At 43.3% G+C, this 21,804-nt stretch overlaps 1 protein-coding gene across 1 annotated transcript in view; it reads right to left on the reverse strand.

The window, feature by feature from the left end:
- Positions 1-1,529: 1,529 nt before the first annotated feature.
- MAPKAP1 (mitogen-activated protein kinase associated protein 1) overlaps positions 1,530-21,804 on the reverse strand; it is a gene marked incomplete at its 3' end in the record, with an annotated part of 83,265 nt that continues 62,990 nt past the window's right edge. Inside the window, exons 7-9 of the mRNA XM_009697278.1 lie at positions 14,229-14,336; positions 6,764-6,904; positions 1,530-1,667 (exon numbers count right to left, since the gene is read on the reverse strand). Coding sequence (XP_009695580.1) covers positions 1,530-1,667; positions 6,764-6,904; positions 14,229-14,336 — 387 coding nt within the window. The remainder of the gene's footprint in view (positions 1,668-6,763; positions 6,905-14,228; positions 14,337-21,804) is intronic.

The raw sequence follows: 21,804 nt of genomic DNA on the forward strand, positions 1-21,804 counted from the left end.
TTCAACGGTCTCCATGTGAAGGTATTGCCCTTCCGCCGCTGGACTCTATTCGGGGGCTGAAATTCTTCTTCCTGGGTTGGCAAGATTTGGGTACAAACATCATTTCCTACAGCAGCAGGTGCGGTCTCTGGGGCTGAAGAGCCCCGTCCCCTGCAGGACACAGTTCTGGAGGTGTTTTGGGGGCAGCTTGAAGGTCTCAGACTACCGTGTTGAGAGCAGTGTGAGCTGGAAACCTTCGGTTTCAAGGCTGGCTTTTCAGATACAGCCCCATTTTGTGAGCACAATTTTACCACCACAAGTGTTTGCCTTTGAAATGAAATGTGGCTACAAACCCAGAGGTGTTAATATATTTACAAGTGCAAAACTGCACCTTGAACTATAAAGACAACCGTTACATGTTTTGGACTGCCTGGTCATTAGGGAAGTCTCTCCTTGTGATCCTGCCTTCCCAAGGATCATGAAATCTTGCTGGAGAGACAGAAAAGGAAGACAATGACTGGATTAAGAACATGGAAGTAGGAAGGGGTAATGAAGGGGAGAAGGATATAGTTCAATAATTGCTGATAAAATCTGTGGCAGCCATAAATTTACTCTTCCAAGAGAATTCAACAGATCATTACCTCTGTAAATATGTATCACATAATTCTCTCTCTCTGTCACCTTGCAGATAAGTACTTAATACTTAGCATCCCTACCCTGCAAAAGCACAGGTGTAATAAAATCCATCTGAGTTTTTGAACCGCAGTTACTTTTTGATAGTAGACAGTTACATTTTGGCACCACCGGGAGACATTGCCCAATTCCCCCAGGGCCTATCTTGTGCTTTTCAAGACAAATTTTACAGATATAGACTCTCATTACTCCGCTAATACAACAAGCAAAAGCACTTGGCTTTTGAAGTCGCACACTAAACATAGCAAACTCTGACCTCTCACTGACAGCTGGCTGAACTGGGAAGTCCAACCCGTTCTCCAGCTAGCTTAGCTATCGCTGCCGGCCAGGCCCCATCACTGCTTTCCTGAAACTGAGCTCTCGGAGCGGCACGTCGTAATCCTGGTGACCCTGCAGCTGCAGTTGCAGCAAATTTCAACTGTGCTGATACTTACTGTATGTCTGAGATCCTCAACTGCATCTCAGAAATTGTTTAAAACCAGTCTGGATATTAAGAAGTCAAAAAAAAAAGAGGCAATTATGTTGAAACATATATTTGACTACTGTGCTATGGGGCTAGAGACCAGCTAGGCAAAGCCAGTGTTTCCTTGGGATGACACTGTTAGCAGCTACTGATAGTGGGCAAGGAACACTCTTAATGGTGCCATTAGCTGGAAGCAGCATTAAAAGGACACTCATAAAATATCTATCTGTTTATGTTGTGCTCCCTATAACAGAACTGAGTCGGATTAAAAACATCCTATAATGAATAAAATACACCTATAGAAAGAAAAGGACATGGTAGCAATAATTCTTCGGACATCTAGCACATACAGGGAGGGAGAGAAGAGAGAACATAAATAAAAAGGACTACTCACTTGGGCTTTTTTCTTCCGCAAGGTCACAGGCACAGAGGAGTTCAGAATCGATTGAAATGGGTTTCTGCTTAATCCAAAACTTAGTGCTGGCCTTCTGATTAGTAACGGGGTCTATCTCTACCTTGTCTCCAGAAATACCTGAGATGAGAAAGAATAGAGAGCCACAATAGCGATCTGTTTAAGTGATTTCATATCAGCCGTTTGACACACTTTATAAATCTTAAATGGGATGAAAGTATATTGCCTGTTCGGGCTTTTTGAAAGCACAGGAGCTTTTGAAACCAAAAGCAAATGGTTATCAAACTGCATTGATAATCTGCATTTTATTCTCCTGCATAAGCACACCAACAAGAAAGAAATATCACAGGAAAAATTCTTCTCAACACAAACAGAGCTCTTCTGGAAGCAGTAGCTACATGAGCTGCAAGATTTATAAAAAGATACTGCTGGTTTTTCAGTTACCACTATTACAGGTAATAGACACTATCACACACCGTCCCTGTTCTATCTCCTGTGCAGCACACACACTATGTCCTCTATATGAGAGGACAACACCCATTCGCAGCGTTACAGAAATGCTCTTTGTGTTACCCAGATACTCATAAACAAAGACATCCAGTCCCAGAGATCCTGTGCGTTTTTACACTGCTGGCATTTTAAAGCCAGCTCTAATTAGGCTGCTTTGAAAGCAAGCTGAGGATTTGTGTAGCTCCTGGCACGGGCGCTGGGCCCTGCTTCCCAACACGGGCTTCCCCAGATGGCTGGCGCTTCGCTCCCGCCGCGTGCCGGCTGACCTGGCTACGGCACGCTGCCACACGCGCAGCCTACTGCGGACCTTTTGTGAGCGAGAGTAGAAAACGCCTCTGTCGTCCCTCCGCACGTCACTTCCAAAGTCGTGCAAGAACAGCCTTTCCAGTGGGATGCTGCCGGGGCAGGCCGAGGGCTAACGGCGTGCTGGAACCGGCCCGGGACGCTCGCTGTCCTTTATAGCGGTCTTTATTGCAGTATTGCGAGGCAAAAGCCCCGCCACACCGCACTGAGGAACAGAAGCTCATTGTTCAGTAGCTGTTGACGCCATTGAACAAACTTCCCAGTGTGCTTTTCACATCAACATGTGTGGAGCCTTAAAAATAATTACATTTCTTCAGTCATGAGTTATAGGTGAAGCTCATGAGAAAGCGACAAAAGGAAGCAATACAGGAGAAAGGTATTTAAACATCGTTTAACTCTTGCATCTCTGGAAAAACAGCAGAGATAACCTTTTCCCTCTTGAGGGTTTTGGCTAGGATGCTTTGAAATACATTGTGTTTGGCTCATCCGAAGCACAAGAAAACCTAAAGGAGCTGATGACAGAACTTTTAAGAGATGTGACAAAATAAAAGTAAGATGCCACATGTGTAACGATTCTCCCAAGCCCTCCAAAATTAACTCAGTATTTCTTAAAGTCTGGTCATAGCTTCAGAATTTGCAAACCACGTTTGTTTGTATTTTATGCAACTCTAAAATCAAAGCATACAGACAGGAGGGAGCAGACACCTACAGCGGACTTCTTGCTGCAGCCCCTTCCACCAGTGCAAGGTTACCTTCATTTTAACCCCGGCCATTATGATCAGTTATAATAACCCACCAACCCCGCCCCCCCCCTCTATTAATCCAAGAATGCGTTTTGTCATTAAACATACGTCACATCAGAGAGATCGCATTTCAATTAAGCATTGTATCAAGAGTCCAATTAACACAAGGACTGCTAGAACTAGGTAATTTGAGCAGGCTGATGCTGTATCTGGAGCCCGTTTTGTTTTGTAATTTAATTTGGGACAGATTATTTAAAATCGGCGTTATAATTTCACTGCAATGGTTAATTATTCAAAATGGCATTTTCTGTAGTTTAAGGAAAATATGTGAAGTTGACAACAGAAGTTCTTGTTTTCTCACTGAAAAAAGTCAAGGCAAGTTCTAAAAATAAAGGTGCAAGTTCTAAAAATAAAGGCACAAATTCTTTGTGCGTGAGGGTTGTTCCCCATCCCTTCCTCTAAAAGCGTCACCCCTGAAAATATCCCTAAAAAAATTTCACTGTATGGCCCTGCAACTTCAGAATTCACAGTCAGTCAATATTGTTAATGCACCTTGTTAATTTGATAGGATTTGTCAGGTAACTCCACTGGAAAATTATATAAAACTGTTCCAGATGAACAGATGATAGTGACATGAATTAAAGTGATAGAACAATAGTGGAATATAAACCAGAAATGACACCCAAAGTGGCTGTTGATTTATTGCCATCCTGAGTTTGGTTCTGGGCTTCCATGTATATTAGTGCTACAAATCTGGGTCCATTTAGCAGAGAGATGCTCATACATACATCACCAGCTCCTGCTCCAAGCCAAGGTCACTCCCCATTGCATCAATCTTTTCAGCAAAGGCTACTTCACCAAGCATGGATTTTGTAACCATCTCAGATGTAACAGACTTCCTCCTCTTTCATCTTTTTTTTATCATGTAAAATACACTTTAACTTCTATTATTTTTATCTGCAAATTGTTGCTGTATACTTCATCCATTATTTCTGTATCTCGACATCACTGGTTTAAGCTCATGCACATCCAAAGAGCACATTGACAAAGAATGTAGTCTTTTTTGTGTTATTGTTCTCACAATCTGTAGGTGTTGAAATGTAAAATCAAAACAGTATTATGTATGTGGCTTCTGCAGTCTCTGCATCGCAGCACAAATTACTCATACTCAACACTGAAGTAAAAATGCCTCTTCTAGTATTTTTTTAATTCATTCATTTTAGCAAAAGAAATGTCATGGAAGTATTAGTCCAGTAACACGGTTCTGCTCTTCCTTCCTTTGTTGGGGTCTGCAACTGCCCCTCCTTTTCTGAAATACTTGCCAGCAGTAATTTTCCAAGACAATATGCTTCTTTTAGTTTTGTTGCTGCGATACACAAGCACGTGCCTTATCCCTTCACAACACATAGAACCTTTGTAACAATGCTGAGAGTACTACTGAATGTGCATGACACTGTAACATGAGCTAAAACATAAAACCCCAGACCTTAACTGCTACGGCTAAAGCCTTCCACTGTAATAAAACCATCAGTCACGCGGTGGTCATTCCTCCTATGTATCGCTTTTTCCTATAGAAGAACTATGCACAATGTGCAGAAAATAGAGCTTAGCCCAATATTTTTGGCAAACCTTGCCTCAAATTCAATCATCAGGCCTCAAAACAGCTAAAACGTTTCAAAAAGTACCAGTAGGCAAACAGTAATTCACAAACATAGCTCATGCTATCGCTATCTGTTCTACGCAACTGAAATAAAATCCAGTACAGAACCTACTCAAATTCAGTGACATGCCAACTGCAGGGAGTGGAGATGAGCTGTGCTGGGTGTTTTCTCCACCACTTCTAGGTTCTGTCACACGTAAACATCCTTCCGCGTGAAGCCTGGGAAACTGGGACTCGCCCCCAAAACCACACGGATGTTTCAGTGCAACTGCCGTGCCGTATTTCAGCTAGCCCGACAGCCGGTGCGCTCCTGCACAGCTACCAGCACCATTGATACTGCCAATAAGGAGCAAAGGAATGATTTTGGATTCTCAGTGTCCTCTAGAAAAACTGTTGCTTTGCTATGGCTGCTACATAAAACTGGTGACATAAAAATGCTACAGAGAAAAGTCTTTGCAACTGGCCATCATTAAACCGACACAGAACAGCTCCCAAACCACAGTTACTGACAAGTGATGAAAAAAAATTGGATAATGTTTTTTACATTTCAGATTATACGAAGCACTCTGGCACTTGCACAAGATGAACACATTAACACGCAGCAGCCCTAATCCAAATAGAACCCCAATGCTTATTTCACCAGCATTGCTTTTTTAATATCTTTAAAAAATTCAGAAGAAACCCCAGCAACATACACTTATTTGGGCTTTATTTAAAGGTTTTGATTCTGTACATTTGCTCAAACTTTGAATACCTCACCGGGGTTCTCTTTGATTTTTTAAAAAATAATTAGATTATAAAAATCACATTGTCAGTGTATTGCCATCAAAAATATACAAGTTCACAGATTGTTATAAAAGGGAAATTTTATGGTCCTTAGACTACTGGACAGGGTCAGCCTCTTCACTGCTGCACAAGTTAAGCCATTTGTTTCATTTAACAGCTATTCTCCCTTAACCATTTATCTTTAGTGATCTGTCATGACCTTTTCAAGCTCTCATTTCTGACACTTCCCAGATACAGTGAGTCAAACTTCACTGGAAGGAAACTATCACACCCAGATAGTTTGCTCAAAAGCAGAAAACATGCCCAGTGCTGTCCTGCTTCAGCACCAGCATATAAATCCTTCCTTAACAAGACAGTTCAAAATAAACTGAGAAAGCCTCTTCTGTAAAAATTTTAAAGACATATACTTTTACATGTGCTTAAGGATGGAAGAACGAAGAGACTGTAGGGACAATAATACAGGAACTCGTACAGTTTAAATTTAACAATTCTACTGAATTCTACAGAATAAATGTATTTTGCAAACATTAAGGCATTTAATATTTTACTGCTGAATCATTTCTTTATGGAAGGTATTTGCAGGAATGTCACAGGTCACCTACCAATGCATCATTAATCAAATTTTCACAATTTAAACACAAAGATAAAAAGCCATTCAATCATTTGAAAACAGTAATGGGGCTTTTATAATTCAAGATTCTGTCATCCCTTGGCCTTCGGGTTTTCAAAAGCATTCAGAAAGCTAGTAAGGACAATATAAAACCTTTAGAGAATGCTAGTTTTATTTTGTTCCACCTCAAATTTCCACTTGGTCATTAAAATCTTTCAGTCTCAGAAAAGGAAAAACCTAATCATTCCTAATTTTGCGTAGCCTCATTTAAAAATAACAAAACAGTTGGCAAGAAGCTTTCCATCAGGAAGCCGAGATTAAAAAAAAAAAGAGATGAGGTCATTAAATAATGGCCTTCTTTCAGAAGAAACATGTGCTAGCTGATTGTGTATAATAAAAATACTGAAGTATTTTCAACTGAAAACAATTTTTTTTCAGCTGCTGAAATGCTAGCCACACTTTCAAGTGATGTGCTCCACGATAAAATGCACCAACATGATAATGACTGCTTTAAAAACATCTGAGGTGGACAGTCAGCTATTAGAGACGAGCAAAGGTTTGAACCGTTCCATTTTCCTAAGCGTTATAGTATGGATTGATTTACCTAACTGAACATCAGTGGTGAATCGAAGCCTATGGATCATGCTGACTTTGAAGGACTTGTAATGGTGGCTACTGAGCATGTCCTGAACTGTAGCTATATCGATCTGAGGGTCCTCCTCCGAGACCTCTTCTCCTCTTGAACCTGCAAAATAAGCCAACAATAATGAATGAGAGGTTTAAAATACGGTCTACGATTCAGCTGGTATGTAAGTACGGCTGTGACGTCTGCCGCTGCAGATGGCTTTTTAAGAAAGAACAAAATGCTCAAGTCCATGTCTCTGGGAGGAGGAAATTCTCACCCTCCATCCAAAGACAAAATCACTAATTCATTAACGACATTACGATACGCATTTGCGTCCCACACGAAGAGCAGTGCAACATCCCCACAGCGGATTCTCAGGTGGCACGAGACATCCCTGGACCACAGACATCCCCGGGGGCTGACCCGCTGGGATCCCTGTCAGGACGCCCACAGCCTTGCACCCCGGGGAGGAGCCTGGAGAAGGGGGACCCATCCCCAACCAGAGCAGCATTTTCAGGTGCCGCCCTCGACGGACGCACTAGCACAGTTCTCCGTGTTTCAGCATCCCCCCACGTGGGATATGACGCTGGCATCTTGCTGCAGCGCTGGTAGCACCTCGGGCACTCTGATCTCAGCCCTGCGGTAACGAAGCGGCGCTTTATTTACTGATTAGTATTCTCATTACTACTGCAGGTACTGGCTTTATAAAAGGTAACATCTCATTAAGCCAAAATGCCAATTACTGAAAAAATATAACACACTTTGAAGATTTTTTACATTTTATGACGTTGGATTAACACCAATTTAAACATTACTATAATGTGATATATAATTTTGTGCAGAGTAATTTCTATGCCAGCTGCTAATAAAGCATCTCAGCTCTAAATGATCATTCAGATGCTGTTAGATAAAGTGGTATAAATATGTTTGAAAACTGATTTAGCTTCTTATAGAAGATACTGAAGAATGACACGTTTTGTTTAATATTCCAGCTAATGTAGTCCTAAAAGCTGAATCAACTGCCAGTTCAGAGTACTAAATTTGCTGCAGGAGATTAATGAAAACTTTATATTTTGCCGAAATCTTAATAATGGGAAGATGAGATGATGGAATTTTAGTACAGATCTTAAAGATCCAGCAAAGCAGTCTAAGAACTTGTCAGATTTTTTTGTATTAATTTTGTTCAAGACTCACACAGTTGGAGCAGCTTCAACACTAACACTTCCCGCACTGACCCTTCCCTGGAGGAGGTACATTCCCAAAACATTCGGGGACCTCAGGTCGCAGGGAAGCTATGGCGAGTTTCCACGTTTGGGCCTCAATGACAAGGGGACAGTTTGCCAGGAAAGGCCACAGCTCCCAGGGGAGGAAAACCCTGGCACTTGTCTCAGACACATACCGTGGATGCAGAAGCAGGCTCCCTTCTAAATAGGTAATTCAGAGTTGCAGAAGTACATGCCGTTCGTTTCAGCACGGGAAACTGTTGGGGTGGTGGCCATAGGCAGGACAAATGCAGGCGAGAGAGAAGAAAAACCCCACCTGGGCACGGAGCATTTTTCCTGCTGGCTGAAAGCGTTCCCTTTTCTATCTGTTAATTCAGTAACAAATGTCACTGCTTATGAAAAATATCTTTCATGTCTGTATCAAAGTAAGGTTAGCATTTGCTGTTAAATGAGTCAAAATACATATTGAGAGAATAAAGCAGGAGATTCATGTTTCATAGACGTCAGTCACGTAAGCTTTCCACCCTGCCCAGAGGACAGCAGGCGAGAGGGATGCCCACTCCTCACCGCTTGTACCGCAGCCTCCTGACACGCAACTGGGGACCTTCCTTTGGGGAAGGGGGACAGCAAAGGGTTAAGCTACAGATCGGGCTCTGCCATTCGACTTGAAAGAATTCCAAAAATCAAATGCAACAGTCTACATGTGAATTTATGCAGAGCCATCTTAACATTGCAACCACTCTATGCTCCAGAATGACAAGATAAATTGTAATGGCTCCTTCAGAGACATTACAATGTATTTTGTCAAAGACCCCTGTGTTAATGTCTCTATACTATGGATTATCATAATGTATCATGTCAAACCCTCATGCTGCAGTACTTCAAAGATACACTGAGATATGTCAAACTTTTTGGTGCACTTAAAAGCATCTCGAAACACTGTGGCATGGCAGTGCCTGAAAGCAAATCAGGAAGATGGCAATGGCACTGCTGCCCTGCAGTCCAGCGCGAATGGGGGCCCTCTTCCACCGATGGAAACCAGTGAAACGCCCGTTCAGCCCCGGCAGAGGCTCCCAGTCACGCGGCCAGCCCTGGCCCCACAGCATGTGGTCACAACGGCACGCCGTGCTGGGATATAGGCCATGGCACGGCGGGACCCTGCAGGGGAGTCGGGCGCTGGGGACAGAGGGGGACACGTTGCGGCAGGGAAGGACCCCCAGAGACAGCAACACGGCGTGAACCCAAGCAGTGCGGAGGGGTCACTGCTGGCGAGGGGGGAGAGGAACCGTGAGCCCCGCGCACCCCGCTCTGCAGGGAGGCCGTTAGTGCCGTCCCTAACGAAGCCCTGCTCTAGGGTTTCCGACGCCTTGCCAGAGGGTGATGAGACTCACCTCGTCAGCACTCCATCGCAGGGTTTTACGTACACTGTTACAGGTAAAGAATCGCTAGCACCAACAGACAAACTGAATTGGTAGTGATAGGAAATTCAGAAATAACACAAAGAACAGCACCGTACTAACCTCGCTCCTGCAACCCCTGTGAAATGTTCTTAACACGCTCCGTAAGATGAAGACCCACAGGATGCTCTGCGGGTACCGCTGCCTTTCTGTTCCCAGCCTCCCTGCCTGGCCCCAAACCATCCCAGCCTCACCATCCACACTGAATTACCGGCAAAGCGGGGACACTACATGTCGACTTTACACGGCTATTACGAAGCTGAGTCTTCCCCGATTGCACACACCCAAATTAAAAGTATTAGAAAGAAAATTAGCAGCCTGCCAGATCATATCCAGGGGAAAAAACTGTCAGTGTAACTAAAATCGTGAACACCTTGTCAGTGTCTAAGCTGCAGGAGCATTAACTGCCACAGCCGGAGCAGCCGAACGCTGGGATTTTGCTCTGGAAGCCTTTCAGATCCTTCGCGTACCCATAACCTCTGCCGACTTTGTTTTATGAAGCTTTGTGAATGGATTCAGGTTTACAGAATTTCTACAGTTGCTGCTCTTGGGAGAGCAGCCAGGAACTCCACCATCAAAACAGATCATCTGTCTAAAGATGGCAAGGCACGCGGACCCCTGAGGGTGCACTGGATAATAGCAGTAATATCAGTAACAACAGAGAGAAATGCCCTGCAGGGAAAAACCTGACCGGAGAACTTGGCATATTGCTCTTACCCCGCAGCTCTGCGAGGATGTCTGCGAGACTGCCGGCGTCCGGCTGCGGAGGGAAGAGCCATCTTCACCAGCCAAATGCGGGGAAAATCATAAAAATATTTTCCACATGCAAGCAGCTGTGAATAAACCTGTCAAATATTTACAGGCCTGTCAGGGTATTTGTAATGGAGATCACAGTGTGGCTTTTGAATGTAAAAGCTTCTGCTTGGGAAGACAATCAAGTAAAGTGGATGCTCCAGGTCTATTATTTAGCCCAACAGCCGACCCAGCGACAGGGCTCTGCTGGCCGAGAGCCTGCTCGTCCTGGGAGGAACAGATTCCCATTCCAGAAAAAACTCCTTCACGTAACAGCATGGAGACTCAGTGTGCAATGACCTCTGTATTTTTTCCTTATAGTTTATCTAATTCAGAGCTACTTTGTGAAAGGAAAAGTGAAAAAAAAAAAGCTGGAGTCAGGTGTGGGACAAACAAGGCACAAGACAAGAACCCGCATGAACACAGTTGAAAATCTTTACTCACTCTGTTGTTTTTTTTGGTTTTGTTCCCGTTTTTTAAACCAGGTTCAGCATAGAGATAGTATTTTTGTTCAAGTACTTGAACTATTGTGAAATACAGAGTTGTATTTGTAACTCAGTCCAATCTCATCATAGAAAATCCTGTTTTTTCAAATAAGACAAACAGTAATGAAACAACAGGCACCAGAAACACGAGTCTGAAAATAAGTTAGAAGCTAAAACAAGCAGCCTTATCCAAAAGGGATTGTTGTAAGCACTAGAGGATATATAAAAATGACACATCAGTAATATCAGCACATTGAAATGCTGTATGTAGCCTAGTCAAGAGCAAGTGAACCTGTATTTCCTCAATAAAACAACAAAATATAAAGTTAACTGCATTGCAAAAATGTCCCTTATTACTTTAATGTACTAGTATATTGCTTAATGAAAGTTCTTAATTGTAATACAATTAATTACATACACAGAGTCCCCAATTATATTTTCCAATAAGACACTGGCTTTGGTACAGGTCTAAAGGCACTAAACCAATTTTAATATATTAAGACCAATTTCCCTTGAATACTAATTACTATCTAATGATAAAATGAGGAAGAGGAACTTTCCAGAAGTAAGATGGTAAGAATAAAACTAAATTAGCCATGAACAGTTTGCTACTACACATAAAAGCATTTCACATTACAAAGTGCAGGCTTTTAGTTTAAAGATAAATCTTCGTGCGAGTTAAAAGTTCTGCATACTGGAAACAGTTTATTAGTTCGAATGCTATTAGTAAATGTTGGATAGATAGGGGATTTCTCCACACATATTTCTTAATAATGGAAAGTTTTGTGTTTCATTTAATACCCTGGAAATATAAACTTTCTATTTGCCCAAAGGAAACTGGCAGCTATTTTACTAGCAGATGTTTGGCATCATACATATATATATTTATAAATGAATATAAGACTATGAAGAGCACATTTACAAATAATAGCTGTTATAACAGAGTTTTTCCTGACTGGCATATCTAAGCTAAATGTATTTCAAATAAAAACAAAATGCATGAAATGAATATTTCATTTTGATGTTAGGATTTTCAAGCTATTATTTTATTAATAGTGCAAAACTGTCAATATTTCTGTTCTAATGCCATGTCAAAAGATAGCTCCTTAAGCACTACAAAATCCAATTTCTTCTTGTGTATTGGGGGAACCAGGCTATGTACAATGCATGAATTACGACTGATCTTATATACTGTATTGTCCTTGAACATCTATGTGTGTAGAGAGTTAACTGCAAGGGTGTTTCACATATATTCCCGAGCAGGGACAATGGAAGATCACTTTGAATTCACCCACATTTCGAGGGAGAAACTATAAGCAGAAGATTTCTCCTGCATTCCTTATTCGAGTTTGGTATCAATTCAGAAAACACTCAGTAGCAGCACAGCAGAAAAGAGACAGAATTCATGTAAGCATTTATTATTTTGCCTAGATTACTGCAGTCTTGAACAGACTAAAACAGTGACTTGCTCTTGAACTCTACAGAGTCAAAGTGCCTGCTTTGCCTCCGCTTGTCCACGTTCCAGGTGCTGCCTGACAAACACAAGACCCATGAACGGGACAAGAAGCCACCACCTACCACCGTGATGCCAATGCAACAGGGGAGGATGGCTGCTGCAGCAGCACCGGGAGCACGGGGAGCTCCGGGGAGACCTCCGGGTCCAGCCCAGGGCGATCCCTGTTACGGGGAAACCACTGTCCTAGTGTGGCCACCATCAATTTGCTTAACGAGGGCCAGGAGAGCTCACAAATTAAGAGTACTTTTGACTTGACAGTCTCAGGGATCTATCCTATACCTTTCCATGTTCTGTTCTGCCGAGGAGCTTGCTTTCGTGTCCCCTCGCCTAGGAGGGAAGAGGAGCAGTCGCTGCATGAGGACTTCAGGGAAAAGTGTTCCTTCAACATTACGACTGACATTTATTTTGAGACAAGGCCTCTGAGGCTCTCCTGGAGCATTTGCTACTGATGCAGAGTAGACTGAATGCCTCCTGCTAAACCACTTACAAACTTACGACAGATTTACTATTAAAGTAATGGTGCAACCTGAACCTAGTCACTCATGAGAGCTAAGAGCATCAGTAGATATAGCTACAAGCCACAGCATGAATTCCTCCACAGATGATGAAAAACCACCAAAAATGCAGTATATATGATACACTTTTAATTACAGAGCCTGGATTTAAAAAAAAAAATGTTATTTTTTAATCAAAATGTGCAAAACCTATGAAAGTATGACTAGTACGCATCTTTTCATAGATTAAAAGTTGATACAAAAATAATTGCTGGGATGCAGACATCAGGGAATTCTGGCTTGTGGAAGAGTGCAACTTCATTAGCGAGGTTAGTATTGCTCCACTTCCTCATGCACAGCACGCCTGCTCCCTTCTGCTGCACTCTCTCCTATAGTTTCTTGGAACCATTTTATGAAGAAATGAACCATAAGCATCAAGAATATTTTGGGAGCAAGTCCCACTCTGCGGAGAATGGCAGCCAAATCAGCAGTGAGTGCTTGCGGCATCTGCGTCTCACCTCTGCTGTTGCTTACATGGGAGTAGAGTCTACTACTCACCACTGGAATTAGGAGGTACTTTGGGGATGCTCTGCTGTCATTCTAGGATAAAATACGAAATGCTATAGACAAAAAGCATAAATGGAAAGCTCTAATCTTTGTAAAGAAAGAAAAAAACCTCCTCTACTACTTGAAACAGGCTCTTACTATGATTGTTTGCAGGAAACTATCTGAGCATGGTCTTGGCTGAGAGCATGAATGCTACCGGTTTCCTCATTAGTACAACCAACATTTTTACAGCTGAATTAAAATGGAATGAAAAAAAAAACAAAACTGAGAGCATGACTGTTGATAAGAACGAAGGACAGACCAAAATGCTATGGAGGACAAACAAAAAACAATGTTAATTTTTTTTTTTAAAGTTTCATATAATTCCTTGTAAAGAAAGAAATCAGGAAATAATATTAGGACCATTAAAACAGTAACAGAATAAAAATATTTGAATATAGCTGGAGAGAAGATTATTTGTCTAGCACTTTAAAAATCATCAAACTGCTCTAGTTATATCTGCATGGTTAATTTCTTTAAATTATATTAGGAAAAAATCAGTGCCTCTAACAGCCGTATTGACATGGCAAAATATACTGCAGACCAACCACTTAATTCACTAAGCAATGCCTGCAACAGAAGAAGTTTCATATTTCCAGTGTTTCTCAGGGTTGGTCATAACTTTACAGAGCGGAGTTTAACAGAAAAAGATTAACCATGAAGTGATAAACAGGATGCAGACTATTTACTAGAAGGTATGAAATCCATCATTTCCCTCTGGAATATTGTTTTGGCACAACTGAGGAGTGCCTCAGGACAGAGAGTCTTGTCAAAACTTACTTGCCCAGACAGTACAGCTTGTATTCCAAAATACATAACTTATGTGAGTTTAAGCAATTTACAAGAGCAAAAGTGAAAAGGGGAAACATACTGTTCTCCCGGACAAGGCAGAATTCCAAAGTGCTCTGGCTCTCCAAGGTACAGTCTAAATCTACTGGGACATTAGGTTCACTCTGCTTCTCCAGCCGATACTGAGGACCTGAAACATAAAGTAACTTGTAAAATCATCTGTTTGCTAACAAAGTGATGGCTTAGCACGTTCAACTAACATGAGATTACTCGTAGCCTAGAGGTAAGGCAGGTAGATGTTTATGGTTCAAAGCTCTTTGCCAAAGGGAAGGGCCCTATCATAAAAAAGTGGGGGACAGTGTGCAAGGAAACAACATATTCCAGTCATCTTCAGCTGCCTAAGAGCGCTGCTTGACAAACTTCTGTCCAACATTTCTGGATTATTCCTACACCAGATCAGCCTGTGTTAAATACCCTGCCCATGCCGCAAGACAGGGGTATTGCCTGTTGTAAGAAATACCTACTCAGACCTTGCTGTATAGCCACGTTGTATTACCTGGGCATCTTCCCTGATGTGAAAAAGTACAACGTGTTTGCTCCCCCCTCTCTGTGGCTCTTTCCAGACTGAAGACAGGCTGCTGTGAACGCAACCCTGGCTGCTGTTTGCCGGTGGACGGACCCGCTCCCGCGCTGCCCGGGCCTGCGGCACACCGCGGTCCAGCCCCATGAGCCACAGCTGGCCCAGACAGGCGCTACCCTGCGTGCCCGAGGGCATTACTCTGCCAGTTTGCGGTTGAATCCTGCCTTGTGAGTGCAGGCTCAACCAAATGTACGCTCGCACCCTCCGCGGGCGTGGAAAGCCAAGAGCACAGGCTGCGCAGGGACGGCTGGCGCGGGCCCGGTGCGCAGGGCCGGCTGCCGCGGCCTCGGCCGTGTCTGCACAGAGCACTGAGAAACGCCCGGGAAGGAAAGCAGCCCTTCTTTTACGAATGGCATTTTACCGTGAAAACCAGCTCCACGACACCCAATTTCGCTGTTTCTACCTCTACCAATGATGCACTTCTCAAAAGGCTGCACTTCTGGAGGGGGGTAAGGATTTTTTTTACACCTCAGCAGCGATCGGCACTGCTTTCCAGGTTGACTCCAGACAACGTGGTGGGTGGAGTTCGGCATCACCCAGCAGCGCAACGGCTGCAAGGAGCAGAAAGGGTCATTGAGGGATGGGTTTTATCTTTTTCCAGAGATCTGGACAGTGTTAGCATTGAGCTGCATCAAACATAAGCACGTACAGATGCTGTTGCTTCAAATGAATTACTTTCACATACATTGCATTTAACTGTAGATCTTCAAGTGCCAATTTCCTTCTCAAATCAAGTCACCAAAGGAAAGATGATACTACTTAAAAAACTGTTTTCTAACTACAGAAAATGTATTAAAAATTGTTTTTACAAAAATTCAGCCACTTAGAAAAAAAAGTCTTTTAGTTGAATGGATCCTTAAACTACACACCTTAACTGGAATCAAAAAAGAACACACTCATACAATTCCAGGTGAAACCCCTGTAAGTCAGCTCCAGGCCTGCTGTCCGAACAGCGGATGGGAGAGGACCTGACAGGGTGACCGGGGTGACTCGGGTAAGCCAGCTTCATGTGGGACCCCGGGCAGAAGAAAAGGCAAAGGTGGGAGCCGGTGGAGGCAGAGGCGCTCCCGTCCTTGCCGGCCCCCCCAGGATCTCCGCTCCTGCTCACACCCGAGAGCTGACGGGCACACAAAGTTCTCAGCTGTATAATTTCTGTATAATTCGGTAAAGCAATGCTAAGCAGATACCTGAAAAAAATTTAAGTGATGCAAAGCACCTTTAACCAGGTCGTAATGTAACAAAAAAACTACAACTGAAATAACGAAATCGATTCCCTCTTTATCAGTACTTCAAATATTTCTGAATGTTTCCTGACTTTGAATTATGATAGTATATGATGAAATATTTAAAACATATAAAAAAATTAAGTATTTTAGCCTCAGATGGCATGCCTAAGAAATGGAATTTGTTAGCCAATTAATTCTAAATTTACTACAGCAGAATTTCAATTACGGCTTCTCATTTCATCTCCCCAGAAGTCATGTGAAGCGCTGGCCGCCCAGCCCAAGCGCGTTCTGCTCCCGAAGTGGAACATTATTTCTCCGTAAAATGGAGCCCCCTTACTGCCGGTGACTCTCAGAGCAGAGACAGAGCCAGGCTATTTACAAGGCACGGGAGGAAAGCACAACTGCTCCCTCCCCACCCAGCACAATCAGCAACCGCACGTGGAGCTGGGCGAAGCATTTACCGAACAAACCGCACTCAAGGAACAGCACAAACAACAGAAAGGCAAATATATTCAGCACCATCGTTTCTCTTCTCCCAGCTACTGGAAATGTGATTAAAAATCTAAAATAAATTAAATAAACAGAGGCCTGGCTTGTTAGGCAGAAACAAAATACACTGAATTGAAACAAATATCAAAGTGGTAAATCAATTTGTGTTTAGAAACTGGTGGAGGTTTAAAAACAGATTCAGTGAGAGCAAAACCCACTTGCTTTGTCTGTTTGTAAGAGGTACCTTCCAGAGGTTCCCAAACTACGTCCAAATGCTGAATGATACCCAGCAATGACAAAGCTAGGAGAACTGTTGGTTCCCATCTGAATGTCTGTGCTCTGGGTACCTGGTACCAAACCCCTAACTCCAAGTGCTCCCACCACAGGTGGAGCCTCCTGCCTCCACCAGAGCCTCAGCCCACCATCACCGGGACCAGGAATTGCTGATGCCAGTGCCCATCACTTTGTCCCAGCTCCCTGGTTCTTCGTTACGGCCTCTCTCCCACTCCCACCCCAAAAGCATTTAAAATCAGAGCAGAGGAAGAAGTGAAATCAGCCCCTTTTGGAACTATGAGCGGTTGGGCAGGCCGCCCTGAGCGCGGTGCGGTGACAGCCCCTGCTCCGCTCCCAGCCCCAGCCTCCCTGGTGCCTTCATGGGTGCCCTCTCAGGTCGACGCACCCAGAACACACATGTGATCCATTCCATAAAACACACTTTTAAGTATTATACCTTCACCTATCCCACTAAATCATTTCTATTTACCCAATTTTCTTTCATTCATGCAATGCTGTGCGAGAGCTGCTGCAGGGGACTGGCACCGAACCAGACGCTGCGCTCTCCAGCACAGAGATGGACGCATCCCTGTGCTTCTGAGACACTGGGATGGGGCGAAAGGACAGGCATCAATGCTACCCAAGCCTTAAAATTACCAGGGAATCATACGCACACAACGACAAGGGGACAAGGTTACAAGCAAGAGCTTGACAGTGGTTTACCATCCCTCTGTGTGGATCTGATCCCATCAGCTGGATCCACTCAGAACAACATCATCACCCATCTCGGAAACAATCCTCAGGCTGTTGAACAAGCTTCCCATCATCCTGCGGAGAGCCATCGGTGATCATATCCCTCCACACTACCACGCCAATGTCAAAAGATGATTTTTATCTGGAGCAACTTGAGAATTCTATAATCAGGTAAATTGTTTTATCCAGTTTGTGTCAAGACTGTGTTAACCATCTGCTAATAAAGCAATGAAACAGAGCTACAGATCAGAAACCAAGGCAACCTTCCATACGAATAACTCCTTTAAATCAGAAAATACTAAGAAGTTTATAAAAAAAGTGTAAATTAATTTTTAGAGAGTATCTACCCTTAAATAACATATTTTAAATATCTGTACACATTTGCATGACCTCTACTTCACAACAGACAAAAAAAATGTTAGGCTGACTCTGTGGAGGGGTTTTACCACCAGACTTCTCTCCCAAGCTCAAATGATGTCATTGTAGTAGAAATATTAGGTAATTTAATGGTCTCCTAACAGAATACTGCTCTGGGAATTTCAACAAAATTTCAAGTGGTAATACCAAAGCTGGATTTTATGGTTTTCTGTAATCTGATGCAAATGCTCTGCGCAGTTGTGAAATAAACCTTCAAAATCCTGGCACAGACGGTCCTGGCCCGTGACCCAAGCCAAGCTCTCCCGCTGACGGCAGGGACCGCAGCTCAAGCACGTCCCGCATCCAGCAGCATCGGGCTGGGGCCGCAGCCCAGGGCTCTCACACAGCCCTGCTCGCTGGAGCCAGCATGTCTGTTATGTTCCCCCATCAAGGTGGGAGCAAGCACGTTAAAATGGAAATCACCAAGGCAAAATACCCAGAAGGTAAAGCTAATGAATATGAACTCCCCTTCTCGTTCTGTAATTTCGTCACATATACTTGGAGAGAGAGAAACTGTTGCTGGGTTAAAGCAAGCAGGGCTGGAGAAACAAGTGCTGGTGGGTCTGGAGAGGAAGGAGGGGACAAGTCAGTGGTCTGAAATGAGCCACAAAACGGTGAAAGAAGTGGCTATACCTTCAAGCAAACTCTTTTTGTTCAAAAACTAGCAGGGATTTGTTTGGGGCCCCCCAGGCCGCCCAAGCCCCGAGGAAGGGCCTGTGAGCCAGGGCCCCTTCTCCACCAGATCTGGTGGCCTGAGGCATTAGGTCTTCTCCATTCTTGGGCCACACTACTGGTAAAGCATCCCGCATCCAGAAGCGAGTGCCTAAACCACATGCTGCAAATACTACCAGCAACAGCGATTTTTCTCTCCTACCCTTGTTCGGGCGCACTGGCAGACCAGCAGCTGTGGAGGAACCGGGCTGACTTCGACAGACACTCCACAACACATATCCCTTCCACTAAAATCCCCGTTTAACCATCCACACCATGGTTTCTGCCTACACATATACATCGTACTTACTTCAAGATACTCCTTTAAAGAGAGGAAGGTTTATCAGGAATTAAAAACAAACAAGGAACCAGCCCCCAATACTACATCCACAGGGTTCCTGTGGCACAACACAAAGGTGCCGCAGGAAGAATCCCACCGCATAACCAAATTAAGCAGCGCTCTTACAAAAGGTGAGTGGCCATCCACATAACAACAAACCAATTCTGTTGCCATTTAAGCTGCAAAGCCTTCAGAATGGGGTTTTGAAAGCATGACCCATCAGTTCTAATTTTTAAAACTTATCCTTTCAGTCAAGACTAGAAAAAGGCCCATTCCAACTTTTATCTTCACTACAAAGTGCTGTTATCTTGGGCTGATGTCAGGAGCTCTATCTCTCTTTCTGCTGACAAGCAGAGACGAGAGAGATAAGATTGGGAACGAATCTCACTTCTCTGAGTAAATAAATAATCAATACTCATCTAAATGTAAATGAGAAAGTATCCCCCTCTGATAACAGGGCTCTTATCAAACAGCCAATTTTCTACAGACATTTGGCCTCAACCAAATCACCATCATTCAGCCCCAGCCTAATGGCTAAAAATCGTAACTAAATTGAACCGATCACCAGAGATCAACTAAGTTCAGCCATGGCTGCTACAGGTTCAAATGTTTGGAATGCAATTTTTCCCCCATTAACTTTCAATAGCAATGAAGAATACCACGGTCAGGGGTTGAATCTGCACAATAAACAAACACTAACACTTAAAAAGAGAATGAGGCTTTAAACAAAACCCCAAACAAAACCCATCTCCATCTCCAAACTAGTTAAGAGGATAAAATAAGGATTATAGAAAGACCTACCTCAATATTTAATGTTTCTGGAGTTTGTCAAACCTAAACTAAAAAGACCAGTACAAACAAAAAACCCCAAATGGTTTAAAATGGAACCTATATTTTACAGTGTTTTCTCTGCAACAAAACACATCCTTACGTTCTATTTATCCCTTATCTTTACCTCCCTCTCAAGAGCTCCTATAATTCTCACAAAAGCCCCAGCTCCAGCTACACTCTTTGTCAGCTGTTTCTCCTCCCTTTACGGTCCACATGTTTGTTCAAAACACTTTTGAATTTCTGATTTCTGTAAAATTGACCTCCAGAATTTATTGCACTGTATGAGGAGAAGAATTCCCTTTTGTCTCAAAAAGCCACTGCCAACCCACCACTTTTGGAGCACGCAGTTCTTGCCTTATGAACAACTGTGATAAAAGCCTCCCAGTTTACCGTCTCTACCACGTGCACTTCAGAGACTTCTCTTGTACCCAGTCATGTCATTTCCAAACTAGAACAGATCTTCTCTCCTTAGCATCTGCTCCTCATTTCACACTCATCCATTTCTGTATCTTTTAACTTCTGTATTATCCTTTTTGAGATAAAATACAACAATTAAGATGTGGGCACATCACGATTCACGGACTGGTATAGTAATGCTTTCTGGTTTTGTTCTCTACTCCTTTCCTAATTTCTGATGTTCAATTTGTCTTTTTGACTGCTCCTAAGCACTGAGCTGAAGTGTTCAGAGAACCACCCATGATGACTCCAGGATACTTTTCTTGACTGATGGAAGGTAATTAGAGCCCATCATTGTATACATATAGTTACGGCTGCTTTTCACCATGTATATTATTTCGCATTCATTGACACTGAATTCCCTCTCTCATTTTATTGTCCTGTCACTCAGCATTGTTAGATACCTATGCAGTGCTTCACAGACAGCTTTTATTTGCACTATTCTTACTTCTTTTGTATCGGCAGCACATTTTGTCACATCAGCATTCACATCCTTTTCCATGCCCCACATTAACAGAACAATGCAGGTTCTACCAGTTCCACTGGAACTCCACCAGTAACCTAGTTACTAATAACGGAGGGCCGTTATTCCTATTCTTTGTTTCCTGTCTTTTAATCAATTACTAATCCGTGTGAGGATCCTCCTTCTCAACCTGTGACAGCTTAATTGCTTTATGAGCCTTTGTCAAATCTTTTTGGAAATCTAAGCACACTATATAAAACCCATCATCCTTATTGAGATGGTCTCTGACTTCCTCAAAGACTGCTCACTGGTTTCTGAAGTACAACCTGTTCTACAAAAGCTATGCCGATTTTTTTCCTCAGTATACCGCATTTGTCTACACGTCATCTATTAATTCTGCTCTTTGCTACAATTTCATTTTACAATTTCGCAGTTTGCCTGGTGAGGAAGCCAAGGTATACCGGTCTCTCCTTTAACTCCTTCAACAAACACTTGCCACCATCCACACTCAAGAGAGCAGCAGATATAAGCAACACATTATACACCGTATTTAAGAGTACAGCATCTTCATATCCGACCTCTACCAAATCTCTTGCTGACTATTGTCTGCTCATAGTGGTTTGTTACTGTTCGTGGATTAGTGTTAAAACTTACTCTCCTGGCACAGCTCCTCAGACAACTCTCTACAGAAACGCTCTGGTCTGAGAACATCTTCAGCCTCCAAACACAAGACCTGCCAAGGCCTGCAGCAGAAAGGGGTATGCACCCCACGTATTTCAGCAGAAGAGTAAAACTCGTCTGGTTACACAGCAGATGGAGACCTGCCCTAGGTGAGCCAGCACATGCTATGCCAGGAGCTGTGAGGCCGCCTGAACGTCCATGGAGGTGAGGGATGTGATATTTTGGCCTGTCACCCAAAACAACTGCAGAAGTTTATATGGTGCTGTAGGAGGATTTCCACATCTCGGCACGGCCAGCCCCAGCCCCAGCCCCAGCCCCGCTCCCTCACCCGCCTCTCCCGGCTGCGCTTGTGCCAGAGATGGTGTCACTGCATGGGGG

Source organism: Cariama cristata, unplaced genomic scaffold (genome assembly GCF_000690535.1).
Source record: "Cariama cristata isolate BGI_N322 unplaced genomic scaffold, ASM69053v1 scaffold14050, whole genome shotgun sequence".
Classification (NCBI taxonomy): domain Eukaryota; kingdom Metazoa; phylum Chordata; class Aves; order Cariamiformes; family Cariamidae; genus Cariama; species Cariama cristata.